At 53.3% G+C, this 24,433-nt stretch overlaps 1 protein-coding gene across 1 annotated transcript in view; it reads left to right on the top strand.

Moving 5' to 3' along the window:
* The window catches only part of pogzb (pogo transposable element derived with ZNF domain b), a 72,995-nt gene that overhangs the window by 24,721 nt on the left and 23,841 nt on the right, over window positions 1–24,433 (top strand). The window contains exons 6-23 of the mRNA XM_068022706.1: window positions 260–1,012; window positions 1,384–1,503; window positions 2,269–2,402; window positions 4,461–4,590; window positions 4,757–4,995; window positions 6,409–6,616; window positions 7,577–7,638; window positions 8,357–8,409; window positions 9,486–9,559; window positions 9,702–10,697; window positions 11,546–12,454; window positions 13,466–13,667; window positions 14,027–14,078; window positions 14,570–14,790; window positions 14,865–15,020; window positions 21,375–21,596; window positions 22,887–22,973; window positions 23,079–23,190. Of these exons, the coding sequence (XP_067878807.1) occupies window positions 260–1,012; window positions 1,384–1,503; window positions 2,269–2,402; window positions 4,461–4,590; window positions 4,757–4,995; window positions 6,409–6,616; window positions 7,577–7,638; window positions 8,357–8,409; window positions 9,486–9,559; window positions 9,702–10,697; window positions 11,546–12,454; window positions 13,466–13,667; window positions 14,027–14,078; window positions 14,570–14,790; window positions 14,865–15,020; window positions 21,375–21,596; window positions 22,887–22,973; window positions 23,079–23,190 (4,730 nt within the window). The remainder of the gene's footprint in view (window positions 1–259; window positions 1,013–1,383; window positions 1,504–2,268; window positions 2,403–4,460; window positions 4,591–4,756; window positions 4,996–6,408; window positions 6,617–7,576; window positions 7,639–8,356; window positions 8,410–9,485; window positions 9,560–9,701; window positions 10,698–11,545; window positions 12,455–13,465; window positions 13,668–14,026; window positions 14,079–14,569; window positions 14,791–14,864; window positions 15,021–21,374; window positions 21,597–22,886; window positions 22,974–23,078; window positions 23,191–24,433) is intronic.

The following is a 24,433-nucleotide window of genomic DNA, read 5'->3' on the forward strand; positions in this document are numbered from 1 at the left end:
TCTCAGCAGGGCTGTCTTTATTCCCATTGGGCTGCACTGGGCAGGAGGTCATTGAAATTCCCTTGAGTGTTATGGTTGGTCATTTGCTAACCATGTTGACAGTAATTCATCCAGCTGGCAGTTAATTGAGGGACGGTCACGACAGCCACAGTATGTAGTCTCGTGTTAATAGCTAGATGCACCAACATTTAGGTGTTTTCTTTATTTGTTGTGTAAGGGGTCCAGCATAGTGTTCAACAAATACACCCTCTCGTACCAGGTGCATCTCAGTCTCAGGAGCAACAGGAGTGTGGCCCAAATCCGGACCAAATTCAGCCTGTTTCGCCACGAGTCCCTCAGTCTGACGAGCAGCAGCAACAGTCTAACCCTAATCCTGGGCAAAGCCAACACCCGTTACCGCAAAGCTTTGAATCCGAGGAGCAGCAACAGGACAGTGAGCCCTCTGACCAAGCGATACGAAAGCGCCCGCCTCTGACTGAACAGCAACGATTGCGGCAGCGTGAGCGCCAACAGGCCTGCCGCCTCCGCAAGCGCATGGCCCGGCTTCGAGCGGAGCACCCGGAGGAGCACGACCCCCAGCGTCTTTTTGAGCTGGCCCGGACCGGCCAGAAGCGGGCGGCCCCGCCCGAGGAGCGGCAGCAGCGGGAGCGCGAGCGGGGGCGCGAGCGGCAGCGGGCCTGCCGCCTCCGCAAGCAAGCGGCAAAGCTGGAGAGGGAGCGGCGGCTGGCGCAGGAGCGCCTGCGCCTCGCTGAGGAGGAGCGGGAACAGGAACGCCTCCGCCTCGCCGAAGAGGCCCAGAAACGCGCGCTGCTGATCAAAGAGCGGCGGCGGCTGCGGGGCTGTGAGCGCCAGCGAGCTTACCGCCTTCGAAAACGCTTGGCACAGATTAAAGCAGAGAACCCTGAAGAATGCGATCCCCAGCGTCTCCTCGAACTAGTCCAACGCTCGCAGAAGCGTGCCTCTACGTGCCAAGGGGAGCGGTTGCAGCATGAATCTTTGCAATTGTGTCTTTTAGACTAATGCTGACAAAATAAAACTCTGGGAAATACAATTTAGGGAAACTAACTACAAGAAAGGGGAAAAGAAACTAGTTGATCACCATGGTGTTGCTAACGGTTGGAAAAACTGTAATAGTACTCCCCTTCTGTAACTGCACTCATTTTTGTCACACCCACTTCAGTCATGTTTTATCTTTCACACCCCCTCCTGTTCTCTGGCCGTCTCATACTCTCCTTTATTTCACCATGTTTCCATTCTCTCCTCGAGATGTCTCTCTCTCTCTCTCTGTCTCTCTCTCTGTCTCTCTCCTTTCTGTGTCTCTCACGTGTGCCTGTACTGAATTTATTCAGTTGACTTCATCTTACCTTTTTTTTTCTGGAATAGCCAAGGGCCTGCAATGCACTGGGATTGGGTTTGGGAGGTCCTTCTACTCTCGTGGTTTTCCAGTTGTTGGGTCTGCAACTGTGGTATCTACGTGTCTGGGAGCCACCATGACCCGCACGAGTGAGGGAGAGAAAGTGGAGACTGCAGTTTGGGAGGTGGCTGAGGCGAGGGCTGTGATGATTAGGGAGGAGGGTGCTGAAGGCGAGTGTGCTGGCAGGCTCTGAGGCCAAGATGTAGGCTGACTTCTGGAAAGAGTCATAATTCCTTCCTGCCAACGTCTGTCGTGGGTTTGTGTCTCCATTGAAATGATAGCAGCCAGTGATGAAGAGGGAGCCACTTGCGTTCAGTGGGCGATGCGTGGGCTACTGACCGTTTCCTCCCGCTGGGTACCAGCAGCTCTGATCCTGACTCATTCTGCCTTTGCTGTGGGCTGCAGCAGCTCCTGAGTGAAACTTGGCAGGACTGCTGCTGTTTCCCTGACTCGTGCACGGAGCAGGAGAGCATTGGCCTTCACTTAAAAGCTGTCACCTTATATGATCACTAATGGGTCAGTTGGTCATCAAGGACCAACCCAATTTCTGTAATTGAATTGGGGGAATAAATGGAGGAAGGACCAATGCATGAGATAGACACAATTATTTATATCGAGCGATGCATCAACCTCTAGATGATTTTCTTTATCCAGTTTGTAGTATAAAGGGCTCAGTCAGCACCTTGTTCAACAACTCAGCCTCTGGTACCAGGTACATCTCCGTACCATCGGGGCCATAGTCTGGACCAAATCTCTCTCTAACCGACAAACCCCTCAGCCTGAAGAGCAGGGGCAGGGGAAGTGAGGATACTGACCGAAATGAGCCAAAGTGCCTGTCATTAACTGATCAACAGTGGAGCGAGTGCGAGCCCCAACAGGTCTGCTGTCTCCGAAAGTGCCTGGCGCGGCTTCAAGAGGAGCACCCGCAGGAGTGTGCCCGCCCGCCGCTGTCCCCTGGCACAGATTCAAGCACAGCTCCTGTGTGAACGTGATTCCAGTGTTGTCTTGGATTAGCCCAACATTCCCAGGGGCACGCTTCTAAGTCTGAAAAGACTGTGCAGCTCCACATCTACAACAGGGGAGGTGGTCACTGTGGCTCAGCAGGTCCTGTGTCTTTGCTGAGGCTTTTCAAAATTCATTCCCCCGCCCGCCCTCCACCCTGTGGTAAAGAATTCAGTGCAGCAATAGTGAAGCAATGTCTCCTAACTGCTTCCCCCACTTGGTGACCGGTTTAAATTGATGACTCCTTGTAAACAATTCCCCAACTAGGCAAAATAAGTTGTTCCCCAGTTCACCCTGTCAGAGCTCGACTGGACATCAGGCCAGTATCTCTAAAGCTCTGCCAATAACTCTAATTTTTGCATCCTGGTGAATCTGCATTGTGGTGTTCTACAGTGTTGATCTCCTTTTGATAATGGGACATAACAGTGTTCTACCTTTGGGCTAACCATTTATTTTCTACAGATTTATTATTCCCTAGTCTTCATACACCTTGCTCTGTTTATAAAGCCAAAATGCTGTTGGCCTCTTTTTAATGACTATCTACCTGCGCTCTGGGGATTAAGTATTTGAAACCTTGGGTCTCTCTGATCATCTACACCCTCCGACCTCTCTCTCTTTTTCTGTCCCAATCTGCGGCTCATTCTCTGGCTCATTCTGTGTCTTGTGCGCTCTCTCTCGTGTGTCCTTTAAGCTAAAATTTGCATCATTTTGTGTGTTTGTGGTGTCTGTGCATGGACTGACTGGTGCACTCATGATCAACGCCATAGCTGTGGCCCTGGTTTGCTCCAGGCCCATCATGTTTTGACCGGGGAGAAACTGGAAACCAGCCTGGGGGTTCGGAGAGGGGTTTGCATATGGGGTATAGCAAGTAGGATGGGGACCAGTGGGTGTGGGTAGATGGCATGGGTGCTAGTGGTCAAGAATTGAACATGAAAACTGGGACAGCCACACGACCTTTGGTCATGGTAGCCCTGCCAGGGAAGAAAAGGGAACGCATTTTGCATTGAGGGCAGTGGCCTGGCCTGGCGAATTATTTGGAGCCTCAGTCTCTCAGGTGCTGCTGCAGGCGGGTACTCCACCATCAACAGCAGCAACCCCCCCCTTCCCAATCAGTTCTGATCCCTCGCATCCCCCAGCAACAGAACTGGAGGGCCTATCACGTGGGGCTTGTTCCTATAGGCCTTAACAGTGAGAGCAAGAGGCTGCTACTGAGGGTCAGATTGGTCCCTGAGAAGAATTTGACAGTACTTTTAAATTGTGGTTAGTGGGGCCTAATCGGATATCGGTGGGAGGTGGGGGTGTAAAGATGAGACTAACAAGCCAACATTGCATAATCAGGCTGAGAAAGGCCATCAAACGAGGCCCAAATCCATCAGTTATATACCTACACTTAATTAGTCTTCCTTCCATGTGCTGTGTTCATCTTGTTTTTCAAAAACTCATCCAACATCTTTTTCTTGGAGCTCTGTATGAGGCGGTCCTCAGTCCCACAGGTCAATCGCCCTCTGGTTATCCAACCTCAAACCCTGCTTTCTCCCTTTCTAAATAGCCCCTAGTTCTACCCAACCTCATGGCCTCAAAACACATTGTGCCTTCCTTAATGAATATTTGCATCAAGTCTAAACAGCACAATGCTCTCAGACAGGGGAAATATCCTTGCTGCTCTTCTCTGTAACCTCACTGTAGCGACATTGTCCTTTTCTGAGGTGGGGGGGGGTCTAAAATTTGTACATAAATCTTTTTATTTATTCTTTCTCAACACCAAACCTTGGCTGATATCTTTCCTTGCCCTGTAAGGGGTTCAGAAAATCCACCCTGCCATACTGGGTGCTTCTCAGTCTGGGGAGCAGTAAGAACAATGTGGTCGCAATCTGGGTCAAATCCAACTGTTCTCATCGCCAGAGCTCGTCTCTGAAGAGCAGCGAAAGAGCAGGAAGCAAATTGACTGATGGATCCGAAAGAGCCTGCCCCCCCGCCCCCCTCCCCGACGGAAGGTCATCGCTCTGGCTCAGGCGGCAAACCTGAGGATTGTGACCTTCCTCAGAACCCCTTCAGCTCATCCTACGCCTCCGGAAGCGCCCACTCCTGTCTGAAGCAGAGCAGCGGTGGCAGCAGTGCAGGCACGCCCGCGCCTACCATTGCCAGAAGCGGACGGTGCAGCCCGAAGCAGGAGCGTGAGTGTCTGCGCCTGGCTGAGCAGGTCCAGGAAGATGAGCGCCTGCGTGTCTCTGAACCCACCCGACATTTCCAGTAGCACACAGCCCTGGCTGGAGAGCAGCGGGGCGGGGAGGGTGGTGGGGGTGCACTCGAGCTTGGCGACTCCCATAGCACCTTTCGCAGGCCTCACTCTCTCCGAATGCACCTGGTGCGGATTCAAACAGAGCAGCCACCGCAGAGCGTTCCCGGAGGCGCACGGCACTGTCTGTAGAGGAACGACGACAGCAGTGAGAGAGCAAACGGATCTGCCGACTCCGGAAGCCCAAGCAGAGAGCCGCAGAAGGATGATCCTGGCAGCTGCTCAAACTGGCTCAAAGTTTCCAGAAGCGTGCGCCCACCTTTCCAAGAGGACCAGCTGCAGTGTGAGTCTTTCAGAGTTGTCTCATTTGGACAAGAGCTGGCAAAAATAAATTGGGGATTAAACAGCTTAGAAAAATGGAACGAAAACTCTGCTCAGAAAAATCTAGTTGATCTACTATGGTGTTGCACAGCGATGTTAAAAATTGTAGTCATCTCTTGCTTCAACTGTATCGTCGGCATTCTGTTTCTCCTGTTGTATCTATCTTTCTTTTCCCCCGTATCTTTGCTCCTCTCCCCAGTTATTATCTCTTTCTCTGCTTGTCACATTCTGTAATTCATAAACCTTTCCTTTTTCTTCCACCCGTACGCATTCCTTTGCTGAGGTACTCCAATTTAATCTGGCCATTTTTCAAAGACCACATACAGTTACAGTGGCGGCTCCCTAAGGGCTCGTAACTTTTCCCGCAGGGTGAATGGGCTGGTGGTGACTTAGTACCAGTGGCCCAGATTGTTTCAGCCATTGCCTGTGTACCAGACTAGAGAGAGAGAGACAGACAGACTGCCGACCTGGGTGAGGCTCTGCCTGGCCTAGAGCAGGCCAGTCAGGGGCTCCGAAAGGGTGTGGGGGTGGCGATGACTCAGAAAAGAACCGGGACTCTGGATCACTCTCCATTCCTTCAAACCGCGTCATCGGTCCAGGTTGGATGAGTGGAGATGGCGGCTGCTGTGAGTGGCGAGGCCTATTTGATCGCTGGCCAAGGCATGGGTTGTTGCAGGCTGGCCTCTCCTGGGTTCTGGTGGCTCCACTCCATCCCATCGTATCTCCACGGTGAGTCCCAGCAGCTCGAGAAGGAATCTGGGCAGGGCTACCTTCGTTCCCTTGACCCTGCACAGGATGGGGGAGATTACTGAGCTTCTCCTGGTTGTTGTGCACTTGCTAATCATGTGGTAAATTAAGCCTCAAAGGGTTCTGATTAACAAGATCCAGTGACAGACCCCAAGAGGCCAACAGACCAGGCAGGCACAGTTTTTTTTTTAAATTTATGTATGTGCATCGTATTAATGTGTTTTTTTTTGTTATTCTGTAAGGGATTTATCATAGTGATCAGCAAATTCAGTCTCTTGTACCAGGTGCATCTCAGTCTTCAGGAACAGCAATAGTGTGCCTGTAATCTGGGGTAAATTTGACCTCTCCCGCCACAGTGCACTCTGTCTGAAGGTCAGCTGTGTGTGACCATAATCCTGAGTACATTCAGACTCTCGCTCTGCCTCTCTCGATGCCTGAGTCTGAAGAGTCACAACAGCCCAAGGAGTGAGATCTCCAAGATGGTGCGCCTCCATCTGGAGAGTACTGGCAGTGTGAGAGGTCACAAAGAGGACAGCATAGTTCGAGCGGGAGGAGTGGCAGGAATTTGAGGGTCGTCCTCTTGCCGAGGAAGCTCCGTGTCTTCTGAAGTGCGTGCACCTGACCGAAGTGCGGCACGAGCGATTGGCCCCGGGTAGTGCCAGAGCGCACACGAGTTTGGCTTCTCCAAAAGTGGCTGGTGCAGACTGGAGCAGAGTTCCTGCAGGAATGTGACCCTCCCCAGCTTCTCCTCAAACTCACCCAGCATTCCCAGAAGTGGACGTCTGAGCTGCGGGAGGACACGCGGGCCTATTGTCTCCCAAGAGCGCGTTGCGCTGGTTTGAGCGGAGAACCTGCAGGGGGAGCGCGATCCTCCACTTTCTCCAAGAACTGGCCCGATCGTGCAGTTCCGCTCAAGGGGCAGTCACAGCAGCAGCCAATAAGGAATCGCAAATGAGCCTGCCTGTTGCCAGACTCACATCTTTGCCTGAAGAGGATTGGTAGCGGTGTGAGTCTGTGAAGCTGTGTTGTTTAGCCTAGTGTTGGCAAAAATAAACCAGGAAGGCAATGCGATTTGGCAAATCTAGCTGAAAGAAAGATCTGCTCAGGACAAACTAGTTGATTTCCCTTGGTATTCCTAACAGATGAAAAAGCGTAGAGCTCTCTCTCCTCCCGATTCAATCCATCTTTGCCCCCTGCATCCGTTTGTCTGACTGTCCCACTCTTCCTGTGAGTCTCCCTCTGTTTTTATTTCCTCCTTTTGCATGTTCCTTTACTGATGGTGATCAAACATCCTCTTTGACAGTTTTGTGAAGTCCACCTCGTACAGTAAATCGACCTCGTCTGCTGACCTTGTTCCAATGACTCCATAGCTGTGACCCGAAGCATTACTGCCACGCTCCGTTTAAAAGAAACTATAGGCCAGATAGGCTGGGGCGGGGGGGGGTTTGCTGGAACTGGGACGTACTGAATAGCTAAGGGGCCAGGGGCTGTAACCGGCACGGGGGAGTCATGGTGACCAACACTCACAGCCTTTCTTCAGCCAGTTTGGTTTGCCTAGCGTCAAAGCCTGTTTGAATTGCGGACGGGCGTTGAGCATTGTGCAAAGTTCCAGAGCCAGGGTCATGATACCTCTGTTTAGAGACTGGCTCCTCCATGGTGTCTGATCTCTCCGATCCCAGCTTATTGGTCCTCTCCCAGAGTTAGCCTTAGCAACAGCCAAGCGGGATTGAGTTGAATCTCTGGGATGCTGCTTGAGCTTCTTTTGGACTGTCTGAAACCTCTAACTTGCTGTCTAGAGCGGGAGATGACTGAGCTTGACTTGGTGCTGGCCCCTGATAATCATTTCGCCAACATGATGGTAAACGGTCAACAGGGTACAGCCTGATGTCTGGAAGGTTTCTGGAGGGTAGGACAGAGCGGTGGCTGACCTGAGACGAAGGCAATAATTTATATCGACAAGGCACACCCGAACTTACTGATTTTTCTGTTTGTTTTGTAAGGAGGTCACCGCGGCATTCAACAAATCCAACCTTTCGTACTGACTGCAACTCGCCTTTCTGTAGCAGTGCCAATGCGCTAGTAATCCCTGGGCAGATCCAACCACTCTCTGAAGGGCAGCAGCTAAAGGATGACTGGGGAGGGGGAGTCCGGCAGAGGTTGGGCAAGCAACGCAGCAGCCTGCTAGTCCCCAAAGGAAAGAAATGGTGAACGTGAGGATCAGCCCCTCTCGCTCTCTCCCTGAAGGTCCAATGTTTGCACATGACCTCAGGATGGCAGTCTGTCTTCCCCGAAGGCATGCTCTCAGTACACATGTACACTGAGAAGTGTGCTACCCAGTGCTTTCCCAGAGTAGCCAAATGCATTGCCAAGCATCTCTGGAATGCTGCACCTCCGTTGGCGGAGGAGGGGCAAGGGGGCCCTTCAAAAACGCTGGGCACAAGTTCAAGCCGAGCACCCAGAGATCACAAAGCCCATTGCTGCTTTGAGGTAGCTCAAAGTTCGCAGCAGCACAGAGGGATCTACTGCTCGAGAGTCTCGGAAATCATGTGGTTTGAACTCGTGTTGGTTAAAAATAGAAAAAGGAAATACAACTCGGGAAAGCAATAGAAAATTCTCTTGAAAAAGATTGGTTAGTCTTCCCTGTTGCTATCAGTCCCGCCATATCTGTCCTGTTCGGTTCTGTGTGCCTGTTTCTATCTTCTTTCATCTTCTGCGTTTTCTCTCTTGTACTCCTTTTGTTGTCATCTCTGTATCTCTCCATTTATCACTCCCTAAGTATCTTGCACAGTCTCTCTTTTCTCCATCATACACATGATCTCTGACTGCTGGACTCGAATTGTGCAACTTTGACCTCCTTGTAAATTTTTTTCTAATTCATTCACGGGATTTGGGCATCGCTGGCAAGGCCGGCATTTGTTGCCCATCCCTAATTGCCCCTTGAGAAGGTGGTGGTAAGCTGCCTTCTTGAACCACTGCAGTCCGTGTGGGGTAGGTACACCCACAGTGCTGTTAGGGAGGGAGTTCCAGGATTTTGACCCAGAGAAAGTGAAGGAACGGCCGATATAGTTCCAAGTCAGGATGGTGTGTGGCTTGGAGGGGAACTTGCAGATGGTGGTGTTCCCATGCATCTGCTGCCCTTGTCCTTCGATGTGGTAGAGGTCGTGGGTTTGGGCGGTACTGTCAAAGGAGGCTTGGTGAATTGCTGCAGTGTATCTTGTAGATGGTACACACTGTTGCCACTGTGCAGACCACAGAATACAAAAGAAAATGGCCCTGAGTCAGGATATACCCTGCCCATATGTTGCTGCCATTAATTCCCAGCTGTGGTTTATACCTGGTGTAACAAACTGTGACTGGGAAGGACCTGGAGGCTAGACAGATGGGGGAGATTGGGTGGAGCAAGTAGATTGGGGGCCAAAGGCTAGAAAAGGGACATGGGTGGTGGTGACCAAGACTGGAGCCTGGGATAGCTGCAAAAGACTTCAGCCATTGTGCAGGTTACTGTCGGGTCGAGCAGGCAGTGTGCAAAAATGAAGCGGGAGGAGCCTGGTTGAATTGTGGGTAGTTTGTGAAGCAATGGAGCCCAGAGCTTATGTTGGATGCTGGCTCTGGCATGAGTTCCGGTCCTTCAGATCCCAGGCGGTTATGTGTCAGTGTGCCAGAGTAGGACGGGTATTTGAATGGCAATGCTTCTGTTCCTGTCAGCCTCCTGCTGACTGCTGTTTGGAGTAGAAGAGTTGTCATGCGAGTTGCATTGGTCCTTGCCAATCAGGTGGCCGGTAATAGTAAGCTGCCAAAAGGCTAGCAGGGGCCAGTCGGATGGCTGGAAATGAGTCCGGTGGGCAGGCAGCTTTTAAATATAAATTCGTTTAGATGCACAGTGCACCGAAACTTAGGCGATTTCTCTCTCTGTTCTGTAAGGGGCCCAGCGTAGTGTTCAACAGATTCAACCTCTCGTACCAAGCGCATCTCCGCCTCTGGGGCAAATCCAACCTCTCTCGCCACAAGGCACTCAGTACGTAGAGCCGCCGCAACAGTCTGACTCTAATCTGGAGCTAGTGCAACCCCTCTCATCGCCAGGCCCTCCCCATTCAGAACCGTCTGACCGCGATCGGGGGCAGATTCAACCTCTGTCACCAACAGCGCTCGAGCCTGAAAAGCAGCAGCAGCAGAACAGTGAGTGTGTTGGCCAAGCGCTTCTGACTGGGCAACAACAGGGCGAGGGCAAGTGCCAACGTACCCGGGGCACCTGGGCCCAGAAATGGTCAAACCGGTTTGCAAAGGAGCAGCAGCAAGACAGTGAAGCTCAACCTCTTGAAGCAGAAGCCCAGCAGATCGATACGTGCATGTCTGAAGAGCAGCAGGGACGTGAACACAAGGAAGCCTGGCACCTCCGAATGCGCATAGGGGAGATTCTTGCCAAGCACCCAGAGAAGTTTGATCCCCAGCGCCTTCTCAGACTAGCCCAGTGTGTCCCGAAGCGCCTGCGGAATCCGAGACCCCTGTCCCTGGAGGAGCACCGGCGCCAGGGACGTGAACGGCAGCGCGCTTGGCGCCTCCGAAAGCGGGCAGCGGAGGTACTCGCTGAGCAGGTCCAGGAGCACGACCCCCAGTATCTTCACGAGCTAGCCCAGTGTATCCAGAAACGCATAGAGGAGAGGCGGCGGCGACAGCGCGAGAGGCAGCGATCCTGCCGTCTGGGAAAGTCGGGGCCGGAGCTTGGAAAAGAGCATTCCCATCCAGCCGAAGAAGCCCAGAAGAGCGGCAGTCTGGTTAAAGAGCGACGGCAGCTGCAGGGCTCCAAGCTCCAGCGTGCTTACTGTCTCCGCAAGCGTTTGCCGCAGATTCGACTGCAGGAACAAGATTCCCAGCGCCCCCAAAATCCTTCATCTACGTATCACGAGGAGCTGCCACAGTGTGAGTCTTGGAAGTTGCGTAGTTTGGGCTAGCGTGAAGTAAAGGACAGGGAGTAAAATGCAGTAAAATGCACTTGAATGAATTTCATTGAAAAGCTAGCTGACGTTTCCAGTAGAGAGTCGAGACTAATCTTCAGGGGAAGCACTGTTAGAGTTCAGAATAATTGGATCAGGGTGCGCAGTTGTTAATTATTTTCATTTTTAGTTTTAAAAAAAAAGGTCTCATCATCTGAGTTTTTCTTGCATCTTTCAATCACATGCTTATATTTCTAATGGGGGTTGTCTATGTAAACATGTCACACTGCAGTTACACCCTCCTGCCACTGGTGGTGCCTTTCCACCTCCAATGAGGGTTTGCTTAAATTCACCTTTTCTGTTGTAAATGTGGACTTGGAGTTTTAAAATTAAAAGTCCTTGGAGACATAAGGGAATATTAGTTAACATTCCATGCGGAGAGTAGAGAACATAGAATCACAGAAAGAGGCCACATGGCCCATCGTGTCTATGCTGGCTAGTTTTCAGGGGAGGAAGGTAATAATTGAACCAGGCGCACAGATGATAGTTAGCACCCGTTTTAAAGTTAGACTGACCTTAGCTTTTCTTTTCATTATAAATGTCTATGTTTACATGTATAAAGGAGACTGCCGATGTAAACTTCTTAGGCTGTATCTACTCGGTGTTAGCGGGCTATGTAATGACAGCGTAAAGGTTTATGTAGCCAGTTTCCATTAGCAATGTGGACACAAGAATTTGTAATGGAAATTGTAGACAGGTGTAAGATTTTTAATATATTAAATATATGGGTGTACCAAACCCTAGGTGATTTATTTTGTTTATTTGTTCTGTAAGGGGTTCAGCGTAGTGTTGAACAAATCCAATCTCTCGTCCCGGCTGCATCTCTGTCTCGGGAGCAGCAGCACTGTGATTGTAGCCCAGGACAAACCCAGCCCCTCTCCCCACGAGGGCCTGAGTCTGGAGAGCGACTGCATGACGACAGTCCGGGGCAACACCAGCCTCCGTGCACGCAACAGCCTGAATCTGAGGCTCAGAGGCACAACAGTGAACACGTTGCCCGAGAGGCCGAGGAAAACGGGCTTCTGACTGAAGATCGGCAGCAGAGCAAGAGCTGTCCAGCCTCCTGTCTCCAGGTTGAAAAGGAACGGAAGGAGGAACTTCAGGATTGGCCTCCCACGGCCCAGACCAAGCAAATACAGAAGCACAGACGGCAGGAGCACACCGAAGCTTGGCATCTCCGAATGCGCATCGCCAAGATTCACGCTGAGCACCCAGAGGAATGTGACCCTCAGCGCCTTCTCAGACTCGCCCAGTGCCTGCCAAAGCGGGTGCGGAACCCCAAACCTCTGTCGCTGGAGGAGCACCGGCGCCAGGGCCGCGAGCGCCAGCGCGCCTGGCGTCTCCGTAAACGGGCGGCGGAGCGTGTGGCGGAACTGGTGCAGGAGCACGACCCCCAGCACCTGCACGCGCTGGCCCAGTCCGTGCAGAAGCGCGTCGAGGAGGAGCGGCGGCGGCAGCGCGAGCGGCAGCGGTCCTGCCGGCTGCGGAAGCAAATGGCGCAGCTCCAGGGGAAGAAACCGCTGGCGCGCGACCCCACGTGTGCCCCCGAGCTGGCCCGCCGGTCCCAGAGGTCCGCAGCGGTGTCTGAAGAGGATCGGCGGCGGCGGCAGCCAATGCGGGATAGCAAGCGAGCCTGCCTTTCCCGAATTCAGGCATCTCTGTCCGCAGAGGAGCAGCCGCAACGTGAGTCTCTGAAGCCCCGTGTAGTTTGGGCTAGTGCTGGCAAAAAAAATAAAACCAAGGGAAATACAAGCTGGGGTAAAATAACTAAAAGAAATATTTTCTCCAGACTAGCTAGTTGATCTCCCGTGGTGTTGCTAACAGATGGAAATCAGTTGTAGCACTATTCCTGCATTTAGGCCCCACACTGTGACTCTCTGTGTTGTGTATATACGCACCTGGCTGTTTGGATCCTGTCCCTCTCTCGATCTGTTAATCTCTCCTCCCTCCCTGTTGTCCTGTCCCTTTTTTCAGTAGGTCTCGCTGTCTTTCCTCCTCGCAGATGTGTGGTTGAAATTGCATCTTTTAGAACGACGGATGCAGTAAAATGTCCCTGTGCCCGGGTGTACCTTCCTGCATGGTTTGAATGATCTGGTTGTGGATCTGGTGGTACCATATCTGGTGTATCAAATTGTGATAGGGAGGAGCCAGGAGGCTACCTCGTGGAGTGAATTGGGGGATGGGCTGGGCCTGCAGATGCCTGCAAAGGGACATGGGTGGTGGTCATGGCCAAGAATTGAGCCTGGGCTCTGGGACGGCCCTAAGTTCTACGAGCAGCTTGGAGCATTTTGGTCCTGCCAGTGAAGAACATGGCCAGCGGTGATCAAACAGGAACTGGGAAGGAGCAGAGCTCATGTCTCTCACTCTCCGTCTCAAGGCCAGTTCCTCGGTGTGTTCTGGGATCCCACCCCGTTGCGGCTCTGTGATCCAACCAAGCAGGAGGGAAGATCGATGGTGCTTCTGTTACCTCGTGTGGAGTCTGCAGCCTGATAGCTGGACTGGGAGATCACCCGAGTTGACTTGTGGTTTGTGATAGTCCTCGCAGATCCCATGCCCGATTTAAAACAGTAAACTGTGCTTGTCTGCTTCGTTCTGTAAGGGGTTCAGCAGAGCGCACAACAAATCTGACCTCTCCAACCAGCTGCATCTCAGTCTGCAGGGTAATAGCGACTGCCTGAACTCCGTGCCCAGCAGCTCCCGAAAAAACACCCCCACCCAGTTCTCCTTCCTCTGCGGCTCCCGGCGTCTCGGCCAAGCATCCCAAAGCAGCTGCTGCCTTGCTGAGAAAACCAGACTGCCTTGACCACCTGTCCCTGCGCCTCGCGAGCGTCGCTAGCAGAGCCATGAGTCTTTGTTGCCATTACATAGTTTGCAACAGAGCTGGCCAAAGGACGACGTGAGGAGCAAAACTGAGAAACCCTACTGTGAAAATTCAGAGATCAATGAAAGGTAAACAGGCAGTGCAGCACCAAAAATACAGTAAAACATGAAGGGAAGCAAGTCAGTCTCCTGTCGCTCACAGGTTATTGGGGAGTGAGTAAACTAGTCTCGCTCTCTCCCTCTTTGTCGCACACTATTTTTGTTCCCCTCTTGCTGTTGCTGTGTCTGCCTGCGTCTCTGTTAGTTTTGCTGTCTGTTACCCTCTTGCTTCTCTCCTCTCACGTTCTGCTTAATCCCTCTCATTACTTTCCTTCGGTCGCTCGTGTACTATTTCATTGTTGCTCCTGTTTTTGTATGTTCTTTCTTGCTGTGTAGCTGCCTCTACCTTCTCGCATCTGTGAATCTCTTGCTGCGAATCTTTTCTCAAGCATTTCTTTTCTAACTTGCTCACTTGTTTTTATTTTAATGCTGTTCAAAACTGAGGATGGTGCCTCCTGCTGGTAGTCTCTCTGGCTGTAACCAGTTTCTAGCGACAGCCGCACCATGTGTAATTTTCTTTTTGTTTGTTCTTCGGATGTGGGCATCGCTGGCAAGACCAGCATTTGTTTCCCATCCCCATTTGCCCCTTGTGACGGTGATGGTGAGCCGCCTTGAACCGCTGCAGTTTGTGTGCTGTAGGTATACCCACAGTGCTTGTTTTTCTGTGGTCGTTTAAGAAAACTGAATGGCTTGCTGGGCCATTTCAGAGTGCAGTTCAGAGTCGGCCACAAATTTGAGAGAAACTGGTGATCGAGGAGTTCTTTTGGTGGGGGGTGGTGCGGTGGGGTGGTTCACGGTCAGAACTGGAGGCGAGAGAATGAGGCTGGGGATCTGGGATAGCTGCAGTTTGCACAGCTCCACAAGTTCGACCTGCTGTAGATGGCAGTAACGGAGAAGGGAGCTTGTTTGTTTGAATTAGTGTCCAGAACCTTTAGGACTTCAGATGAATCCCATTGCTGGTGGCTTTTCACCTCCTGGGACACAGCTGATGTTGCACGTGGGGCAAATCAGGCCTCTGATGCTTTGGTTCCTGTTGTCCTGTGTGAAACTGGGACCCTGGCGCTAAAACGGGAGGCCACCAGCATGGAGAATAGTAACAGGTCAATCAGCTAATTTAAAGCAGACCGACGTGATCACTCAGTCGATTTCTTTACTTATTTGTTATATTGCGAAGGCCCAGTGTAACATTCAACAAATCAAACCTCCGTCTCAGCAGCAGCAGCAGAAGGCTCAGCTCCCTGCTCATCGCGTACGACGTCTTCCTCTGCTGGAGTTGGAACAGCCGTGTTAAACGTAAAGCCGCTCATCTACTTCTGAGCTCCGAGCGACTGTAGCACGAGTTCAGCCTTAAACGAGCACCCTGCCTCTGATGTCGCGTGGGGGCAGTGATGGGGGGCTTGTGGGAGCATGTCGCCCACTGTTACCACGCAGTTGTAATCAAAGAGCAGCCAAAAACGTTGTGCGTGACTGATCAGACCACATGACAGCGTGAATCTTGGAAGCCGCTTAGTTTGGAGTCACACTGGCGAAGGACAAACTGGAGTTGGGGTTGCGGGGTAATATTTGGGGTGATTACCTGAAATATATTGGGGTCTGCTGAGAAATATAACCAGAAATATCAGATGTAACTTGCAAAGAAGGAAAACTGACTACTCGACAAAGAATGGGGAAAGCTAGTTGATCTTCCATGGCATTGCTCATGACTGTGAAAATACTCTCCAATCACCTGTTTAATTCTCTCCCTTTTTCTCTCTGATCTTCCCTGCTCTGTAATTTTATTCTGCTGTGATTCACTTCCACTGTCCTCTGATGTGCTCAGTTTGGTTCTTGTCTACTTCTTTCTGCCTCTTTTCCCCTCCTATCATCCCCATGCCCTTTCCTGCTACCTTGTCTCTTCACTCTTTGTGTCTCGCGCTCTCTCTCTCTGTCTCGCGCTCTCTCTCTCTCTGTCTCGCGCTCTCTCTTTCTCGCGCTCTCTCTCTCTCTGTCTCGCGCTCTCTCTGTCTCGCGCTCTCTCTGTCTCGCGCTCTCTCTGTCTCGCGCTCTCTCTGTCTCGCGCTCTCTCTGTCTCGCGCTCTCTCTCTGTCTCGCGCTCTCTCTCTGTCTCGCGCTCTCTCTCTGTCTCGCGCTCTCTCTCTGTCTCGCGCTCTCTCTCTGTCTCGCGCTCTCTCTCTGTCTCGCGCTCTCTCTCTGTCTCGCGCTCTCTCTCTGTCTCGCGCTCTCTCTCTCTGTCTCGCTCTCTCTCTCTGTCTCGCGCTCTCTCTCTGTCTCGCGCTCTCTCTCTCTGTCTCGCGCTCTCTCTCTCTGTCTCGCGCTCTCTCTCTCTGTCTCGCGCTCTCTCTCTCTGTCTCGCGCTCTCTCTCTCTGTCTCGCGCTCTCTCTCTCTGTCTCGCGCTCTCTCTCTCTGTCTCGCGCTCTCTCTCTCTGTCTCGCGCTCTCTCTCTCTCTGTCTCGCGCTCTCTCTCTCTCTGTCTCGCGCTCTCTCTCTCTCTGTCTCGCGCTCTCTCTCTCTCTGTCTCGCGCGCTCTCTCTCTCTGTCTCGCGCTCTCTCTCTCTCTGTCTCGCGCTCTCTCTCTCTCTGTCTCGCGCTCTCTCTCTCTCTCTGTCTCGCGCTCTCTCTCTCTCTGTCTCGCGCTCTCTCTCTCTCTCTGTCTCGCGCTCTCTCTCTCTCTGTCTCGCGCTCTCTCTCTCGCGCTCTCGCGCTCTCTGTCTCGCGCTCTCGCGCTCTCTGTCTCGCGCTCTCGCGCTCTCTCTGTCTCGCGCTCTCTCTGTCTCGCGCTCTCTCTCTCTCTGTCTCGCGCTCTCTCTGTCTCGCGCTCTCTCTCTCTCTGTCTCGCGCTCTCTGTCTCGCGCTCTCTCTCTCTCTCTGTCTCGCGCTCTCTCTCTCTCTCTGTCTCGCGCTCTCTCTCTGTCTCGCGCTCTCTCTCTGTCTCGCGCTCTCTCTCTCTCTCTGTCTCGCGCTCTCACTCTCTCTCTGTCTCGCGCTCTCTCTCTCTCTGTCTCGCGCTCTCTCTCTCTCTGTCTCGCGCTCTCTCTCTCTCTGTCTCGCGCTCTCTCTCTCTCTGTCTCGCGCTCTCTCTCTCTCTGTCTCGCGCTCTCTCTCTCTCTCTGTCTCGCGCTCTCTCTCTCTCTTTCTGTCTCGCGCTCTCTCTCTCTCTTTCTGTCTCGCGCTCTCTCTCTCTCTCTGTCTCGCGCTCTCTCTCTCTGTCTCGCGCTCTCTCTCTCTCTGTCTCGCGTTCTCTCTCTCTCTGTCTCGCGCTCTCTCTCTCTGTCTCGCGCTCTCTCTCTCTCTGTCTCGCGCTCTCTCTCTCTCTGTCTCGCGCTCTCTCTCTCTCTGTCTCGCGCTCTCTCTCTCTCTGTCTCGCGCTCTCTCTCTCTCTGTCTCGCGCGCTCTCTCTCTCTGTCTCGCGCGCTCTCTCTCTCTGTCTCGCGCGCTCTCTCTCTCTGTCTCGCGCGCTCTCTCTCTCTGTCTCGCGCGCTCTCTCTCTCTGTCTCGCGCGCTCTCTCTCTCTGTCTCGCGCGCTCTCTCTCTCTGTCTCGCGCTCTCTCTCTCTCTCTGTCTCGCGCGCTCTCTCTCTCTGTCTCGCGCTCTCTCTCTCTGTCTCGCGCTCTCTCTCTCTGTCTCGCGCTCTCTCTCTCTGTCTCGCGCTCTCTCTCTCTGTCTCGCGCTCTCTCTCTGTCTCGCGCTCTCTCTCTGTCTCGCGCTCTCTGTCTCTCGCGCTCTCACTCTCTGTCTCTCGCGCTCTCTCTCTCTGTCTCGCGCTCTCACTCTCTGTCTCTCGCGCTCTCACTCTCTGTCTCTCGCGCTCTCTCTCTCTGTCTCGCGCTCTCTCTCTCTGTCTCGCGCTCTCTCTCTCTCTGTCTCGCGCTCTCTCTCTCTCTGTCTCGCGCTCTCTCTCTCTCTGTCTCGCGCGCTCTCTCTCTCTGTCTCGCGCGCTCTCTCTCTCTGTCTCGCGCTCTCTCTCTCTCTGTCTCGCGCTCTCTCTCTCTCTGTCTCGCGCTCTCTCTCTCTCTGTCTCGCGCTCTCTCTCTCTCTGTCTCGCGCGCTCTCTCTCTCTGTCTCGCGCTCTCTCTCTCTGTCTCGCGCTCTCTCTCTCTGTCTCGCGCTCTCTCTCTCTGTCTCGCGCTCTCTCTCTGTCTCGCGCTCTCTGTCTCGCGCTCTCACTCTCTGTCTCGCGCTCTCACTCTCTGTCTCTCGCGCTCTCACTCTCTGTCTCTCGCGCTCTCTCTCTCTGTCTCGCGCTCTCTCTCTGTCTCGCGCTCTCTCTCTGTCTCGCGCTCTCACTCTCTGTCTCTCGCGCTCTCTCTCTCTGTCTCGCGCTCTCTCTCTCTGTCTCGCGCTCTCTCTCTCTCTGTCTCGCGCTCTCTCTCTCTCTGTCTCGCGCTCTCTCTCTCTCTGTCTCGCGCTCTCTCTCTCTCTGTCTCGCGCTCTCTCTCTCTCTGTCTCGCGCTCTCTCTCTCTCTGTCTCGCGCTCTCTCTCTCTCTGTCTCGCGCGCTCTCTCTCTCTGTCTCGCGCTCTCTGTCTCGCGCTCTCTCTCTCTCTGTCTCGCGCTCTCTCTCTCTCTGTCTCGCGCTCTCTCTCTCTCTGTCTCGCGCTCTCTCTCTCTCTGTCTCGCGCTCTCTCTCTCTCTGTCTCGCGCTCTCTCTCTCTCTGTCTCGCGCTCTCTCTCTCTCTGTCTCGCGCGCTCTCTCTCTCTGTCTCGCGCTCTCTCTCTCTCTGTCTCGCGCTCTCTCTCTCTCTGTCTCGCGCTCTCTCTCTCTCTGTCTCGCGCTCTCTCTCTCTCTGTCTCGCGCGCGCTCTCTCTCTGTCTCGCGCGCGCTCTCTCTCTGTCTCGCGCGCTCTCTCTCTCTGTCTCGCGCGCTCTCTCTCTCTGTCTCGCGCGCTCTCTCTCTCTGTCTCGCGCTCTCTGTCTCGCGCTCTCACTCTCTGTCTCGCGCGCTCTCTCTCTCTGTCTCTCGCGTTCTCTCTCTCTGTCTCTCGCGCTCTCTCTCTCTGTCTCTCGCGCTCTCTCTCTCTGTCTCTCGCGTTCTCTCTCTCTGTCTCTCGCGCTCTCTCTCTCTGTCTCGCGCGCTCTCTCTCTGTCTCGCGCTCTCTGTCTCGCGCGCTCTCACTCTGTCTCGCGCTCTCACTCTCTGTCTCGCGCTCTCACTCTCTGTCTCTCGCGTTCTCTCTCTCTGTCTCTCGCGCTCTCTCTCTCTGTCTCGCGCTCTCACTCTCTGTCTCGCGCGCTCTCACTCTCTGTCTCGCGCGCTCTCTCTCTCTGTCTCGTGCTCTCTCTGTGTCTCGCGCTCTCTGTCTCGCGCGCTCTCACTCTCTGTCTCGCGCGCTCTCACTCTCTGTCTCGCGCGCTCTCACTCTCTGTCTCGCGCGCTCTCTCTCTCTGTCTCGCGCGCTCTCTCTCTCTGTCTCGCGCGCTCTCTCTCTCTGTCTCGCGCGCTCTCTCTCTCTGTCTCGCGCGCTCTCTCTCTCTGTCTCGCGCGCTCTCTCTCTCTGTCTCGCGCGCTCTCTCTCTCTGTCTCGCGCGCTCTCTCTGTCTCGCGCTCTCACTCTCTGTCTCGCGCTCTCACTCTCTGTCTCGCGCTCTCACTCTCTGTCTCGCGCTCTCACTCTCTGTCTCTCGCGCTCTCTCTCTCTGTCTCGCGCTCTCTCTCTGTCTTGCGCTCTCACTCTCTGTCTCGCGCGCTCTCTCTCTCTGTCTCGCGCGCTCTCTCTCTCTGTCTCGCGCGCTCTCTCTCTGTCTCGCGCGCTCTCTCTCTGTCTCGCGCGCTCTCTCTCTCTGTCTCGCGCGCTCTCTCTCTCTGTCTCGCGCGCTCTCTCTCTCTGTCTCGCGCGCTCTCTCTCTCTGTCTCGCGCGCTCTCTCTCTCTGTCTCGCGCGCTCTCTCTCTCTGTCTCGCGCTCTCTCTCTGTCTCGCGCTCTCTCTCTGTCTCGCGCTCTCTCTCTGTCTCGCGCTCTCACTCTCTGTCTCGCGCGCTCTCTCACTCTCTGTCTCGCGCGCTCTCTCTCTCTCTGTCTCGCGCGCTCTCTCTCTCTGTCTCGCGCTCTCTCTCTGTCTCGCGCTCTCTCTCTGTCTCGCGCTCTCTGTCTCGCGCTCTCACTCTCTGTCTCGCGCGCTCACTCTCTCTGTCTCGCGCGCTCACTCTCTCTGTCTCGCGCTCACTCTCTCTGTCTCGCGCGCTCACTCTCTCTGTCTCGCGCTCTCACTCTCTCTGTCTCGCGCGCTCTCTCTCTCTGTCTCGCGCGCTCTCTCTCTCTGTCTCGCGCTCTCTCTCTCTGTCTAGCGCTCTCACTCTCTGTCTCTCGCGCTCTCTCTCTCTGTCTCGCGCTCTCTCTCTCTGTCTCGCGCTCTCTCTCTGTCTCGCGCTCTCTGTCTCGCGCTCTCTGTCTCGCGCTCTCTGTCTCGCGCTCTCTGTCTCGCGCTCTCTCTCTCTGTCTCGCGCGCTCTCTCTCTCTGTCTCGCGCGCTCTCTCTCTCTCTGTCTCGCGCGCGCTCTCTCTCTCTGTCTCGCGCGCGCTCTCTCTCTCTGTCTCGCGCGCTCTCTGTCTCGCGCGCTCTCTGTCTCGCGCGCTCTCTGTCTCGCGCGCTCTCTCTCTGTCTCGCGCGCTCTCTCTCTCTGTCTCGCGCGCTCTCTCTCTCTGTCTCGCGCGCTCTCTCTCTCTGTCTCGCGCGCTCTCTCTCTCTGTCTCGCGCGCTCTCTCTCTCTGTCTCGCGCGCTCTCTCTCTCTGTCTCGCGCGCTCTCTCTCTCTGTCTCGCGCGCTCTCTCTCTCTGTCTCGCGCGCTCTCTCGCTCTGTCTCGCGCGCTCTCTCGCTCTGTCTCGCGCGCTCTCTCGCTCTGTCTCGCGCGCTCTCTCGCTCTGTCTCGCGCGCTCTCTCGCTCTGTCTCGCGCGCTCTCTCGCTCTCTCTCTCTCTCTCTCTCTCTCACTCTCACACATACTCAGTCACACAATTCACTTTACCGAATCACTCAATTGTCTTGGACCTTGCAGTGCATGGGCTGGAATGTACCTGTAACTCCAGGTCAGGTGAATTGCCTCTTTCCATTGTGGATCATCTGCAGTCAGCACCTTGTCTGAGCATGTCCGGCAGCTGGTGTAACACATACAGTAGAGAGAGAAAGAGAGACTGGAACGGCGTGTGGTGGGGGGAGACAAGGAGGTAGAGCCTGGGGCTGCAAAGAGGCCGGACAGCCTGGGTTGGAGGCTGGCAGCAGGCAATGGGCATGGGGGTGATAGGTGTGTAGGTTAAGCATCTTTGAGCACCATGACGTACGCCTGCTCATCTGTGGATGGCGCGACTTGAGAGGAAGCCTTCGGAGTTGGCGGGTATGCATTGGATAGGGTGTGAAGACCTGAGTCAGTCCCACTGCTGTTGTGCAGACTTAGTCTTTCCTACTTCTGATAGTTTGGCATGCTTCTGTTTTAGGCTGCAGAAAGAAAGTCATTGTAGCATTGCTTTGAAGCTGAATGCATGAGACCCAGTGCCAGAGTGGCTGCCGCTAAGGAGGACGAGACCTGTTAGGGTTGTCTTGAGGGTTGGTGATTGACTGGTTGCTGCAATCACTTTTTTGAGAACGGGCACTTCATTATTTCGGTAGGCAGCCTGAATCTTTGGGGATTTCTTGACTCAGTTTGTTCAGTAAGTGTTTTCACTGTCATGTTCAAAACAAATCTTTGCACTTGAGTTTTGGCGTTGAGAGCAGCAGCATGAGTCCTGGTGTGTCGCTGGACAAGCTTACCACCTCATCTCGGGGGGGAAAGGCTCCGTGCTGGTGGGTACCTCCCATCACCTGCGTGCCACATCCTTTACGCGTGGGTGTGAGCGAGGAGTCTTTCCAGGAGCAGCATGTAGTCCACGTCAAGGGCGCCGTGTCGGGCGGCCTGCGTCTGAGACTGAACGATGCCAGGCTGGATCCTCGCAGAGGCTGCTGCCGGCTGATCGTCACAGCTTGCAGATTCACGCCCCCTCGGACTGATCCCCTCCCACCACCAAGAACCAAGCCACGCAGATGAGGCAACCCTCTTCCTGTACTGTTATAACTTGTGAACAGATTGGCGGCCTGCGAAAGGGTGGGGTTGGGGGTGGTGGGGCTTTTACCTGACGTTCCACCACAGCTAACACTTCTTTGCAGCAACTTGAACGAGGCAGGCCTTGAGCAACGCCATGGGAGATCAACTAGTGATTTTTTTTTTTGAAAGCGTATTAATAGAACTTTTTTGATCTGAATCCCGCGCCAATCTGTAATCGGAATGGGAAGTCGTTGGGTTTCGGAGGGGAGATTTAATAACAAAGCACTTGGCTTTTGTACAAAAAAGTGTACCAATTATTGGCGTGGGGAATTGATCTGTGCCTTTTTTTTGTCAGCTTTGGTCATTCTATTTTGTGAGCTGGAAATGAAAGTTGTATCGTGTGGTTTTTTTTTCCCTGTTGTTCTTTTTATCTGTAAAAACACTTTTGGAAATGCACGCCAGCCCACGGGAGCAGGTCCTGGTCTGTTTGACCTGTGCGGGGCGACGGCACTAGGAGTGTGACTGCTCCCAAAGTTTGGGGTTTTCATCACTCGAGCATAAGAACGTAAGAAATAGGAGCAGGAGAAGGCCATTCGGCCCCTCAAGCCTGCTCCGCCATTCAGTAAGATCATGACTGATCTGCCCCAGACCTCAACTCCTCTTCCGTGCCAGCTCCCCATAGCCCTCAACTCCCCGATATTTCAAAATCTACCTCCTCTTTAAGTACTTGATCGCTGCCAGCCTTTTGGGGAAGTCTGGCTGTTGGAGTGCTGGTCACAGTGCAGCAGTGGTCACCGGTGCTGGACAAAGCAACCCAGAGTTGGAAACTTCCATTTCCTCAACGGCGATAGAATTCTATCAATCCGGCCGTGTGTGAGCCAGTAGCCGCAAAATGAACAGCGTGTTGTGGAAAGCCCCTACCCCAACATATATACTTCTTCCCGCCACCCCTACGCAGTCTGCACAACTCTCCACCCCACATGACGTGCTTCTTGAGTGAGTGAGTGATAAAGGTTGCCTTGCCAGCATTGCTCACGTCCTAAGAACAATGTAAAAAGAAATACTTGAATTGCAGCTCTTTCCCCCCCCCCGCCCCCCCAGCCCATGTGGCGCTGTTTAAATTCCGTTCCCACCTAAATCTTAAATAGTCACTCAAAACCTTCCTTTTGGGTTTTTTTAAATCTCAGCTGGCTGGGCTTGCCTCCACCTGCTGTGCGCCTGTTCTACCTCCCGTGCAGCACAGACGCGCGATCCGCTGCCGAGCCTCGTCTCCGGTGCGTGTCTGCAGGGCCCAAGCCTGGGTACGGGAAGGGGTGAGTGCAGCCGATGGTGACCCTCCCACTTCCCACTGCGTCCTCCCTTTTGCTGCGTCCCCGCAGTTGTCAACAGACAGCGGAACGGAGAATCCGAGCCTGTGTTAAATGCAGTTCTCTGCATCGCAACATGTTGACAGTGCAGCGTGATGCCCCGCTGATTGATTTACTGCAGGTCGTAACTGCTTTAACAATTTCTTTTTGTAAAGTGCATGTAGTGTGGGGCATGTAAGGTACCTGATGGCACGGCTGCAGATCAAGTGCTTTCTGTCTGAAGCACACACACTATTTCACTGTGGCCCAGTTATGTTGAGCACTGTCCTGCCTACCAAGATCTCTCCGATACCTTTTGTGTAAGCCGCCTTATTTTTAGGGTTAAACAATTATAAGCCTCTCCTCCCTACGCTGAAAGGTGGATGAAATGGGTCTCAATGGCCTCTCCAAAATCAGGTGCATTCCAGTTCTGCTCTGCTGCGCACACAGCCGCAGTCTGTACTGGCTGGCAGCATCGAGAGTAGAGGGCATCTTCAGTCACCAGCAGCCAGTGTGGATGGCTGAGTGAATCCTGAGGGCAGGAGATGATGGTTGGTGGAGGTGGATAATACACCTTTTTTAGTTTGCAGTTTATTTAAAGAAACTTGCCTCTGTTGACTGCACCCACACTGTGTCACAGCGATGATTGATATTTGTTTTTTTTGACCTGGAAATTCAGATTTGCTCCTGCGAAATTATCTTTCTCCCTCCTTTACCCCACCTCCCCCTCGTTATATGTCATTCAGGGGTGAGGCTAACAAAAAATCAGGAGGCTTACCTGTATGTTAAAAATAAATGTATAAAGATCCTTTACAAGGATCAATAAACATGAACAACATGTTTGATGTGCATTTTGCCAAAAATAAAATGTAATGTTTCTCTGTTGAATGTTAAATGAAGAGTTCACGTCACCATAAAGTTGTAACAGATGTTTATTAATTTTTTTTTTCTCTTTTCCCCCTTCTCTCTCCCTCCCTCCCCCCCCCCCCCCCCCTCGCTCTCCCACGACCCATTCTCTTTCTCTGTCTCTCTCTATTTCTCTGTCTCTATCTCTCTCTCGGTCTCTGTCTCTCTCTCTTTCTCCTTTTTGTCTCTCTCTCTTTCCCCTTTTGCTCTCTCTCTCTCTCTTTTGCTCTCTCTCTCTCTTTTGCTCTCTCTCTCTCTTTTCGCTCTCTCTCTCTCTTTTGCTCTCTCTCGCTCTCTCTCTCTCTCTCTCTCTCTCGCTCTCTTTATCTCTCGCTCTCTTTATCTCTCGCTCTCTTTATCTCTCGCTCTCTTTATCTCTCGCTCTCTTTATCTCTCGCTCTCTTTATCTCTCGCTCTCTTTATCTCTCGCTCTCTTTATCTCTCGCTCTCTTTATCTCTCGCTCTCTTTATCTCTCGCTCTA

This window comes from Heterodontus francisci, chromosome 46 (genome assembly GCF_036365525.1).
Source record: "Heterodontus francisci isolate sHetFra1 chromosome 46, sHetFra1.hap1, whole genome shotgun sequence".
NCBI classification, from domain to species: Eukaryota; Metazoa; Chordata; class Chondrichthyes; order Heterodontiformes; family Heterodontidae; genus Heterodontus; species Heterodontus francisci.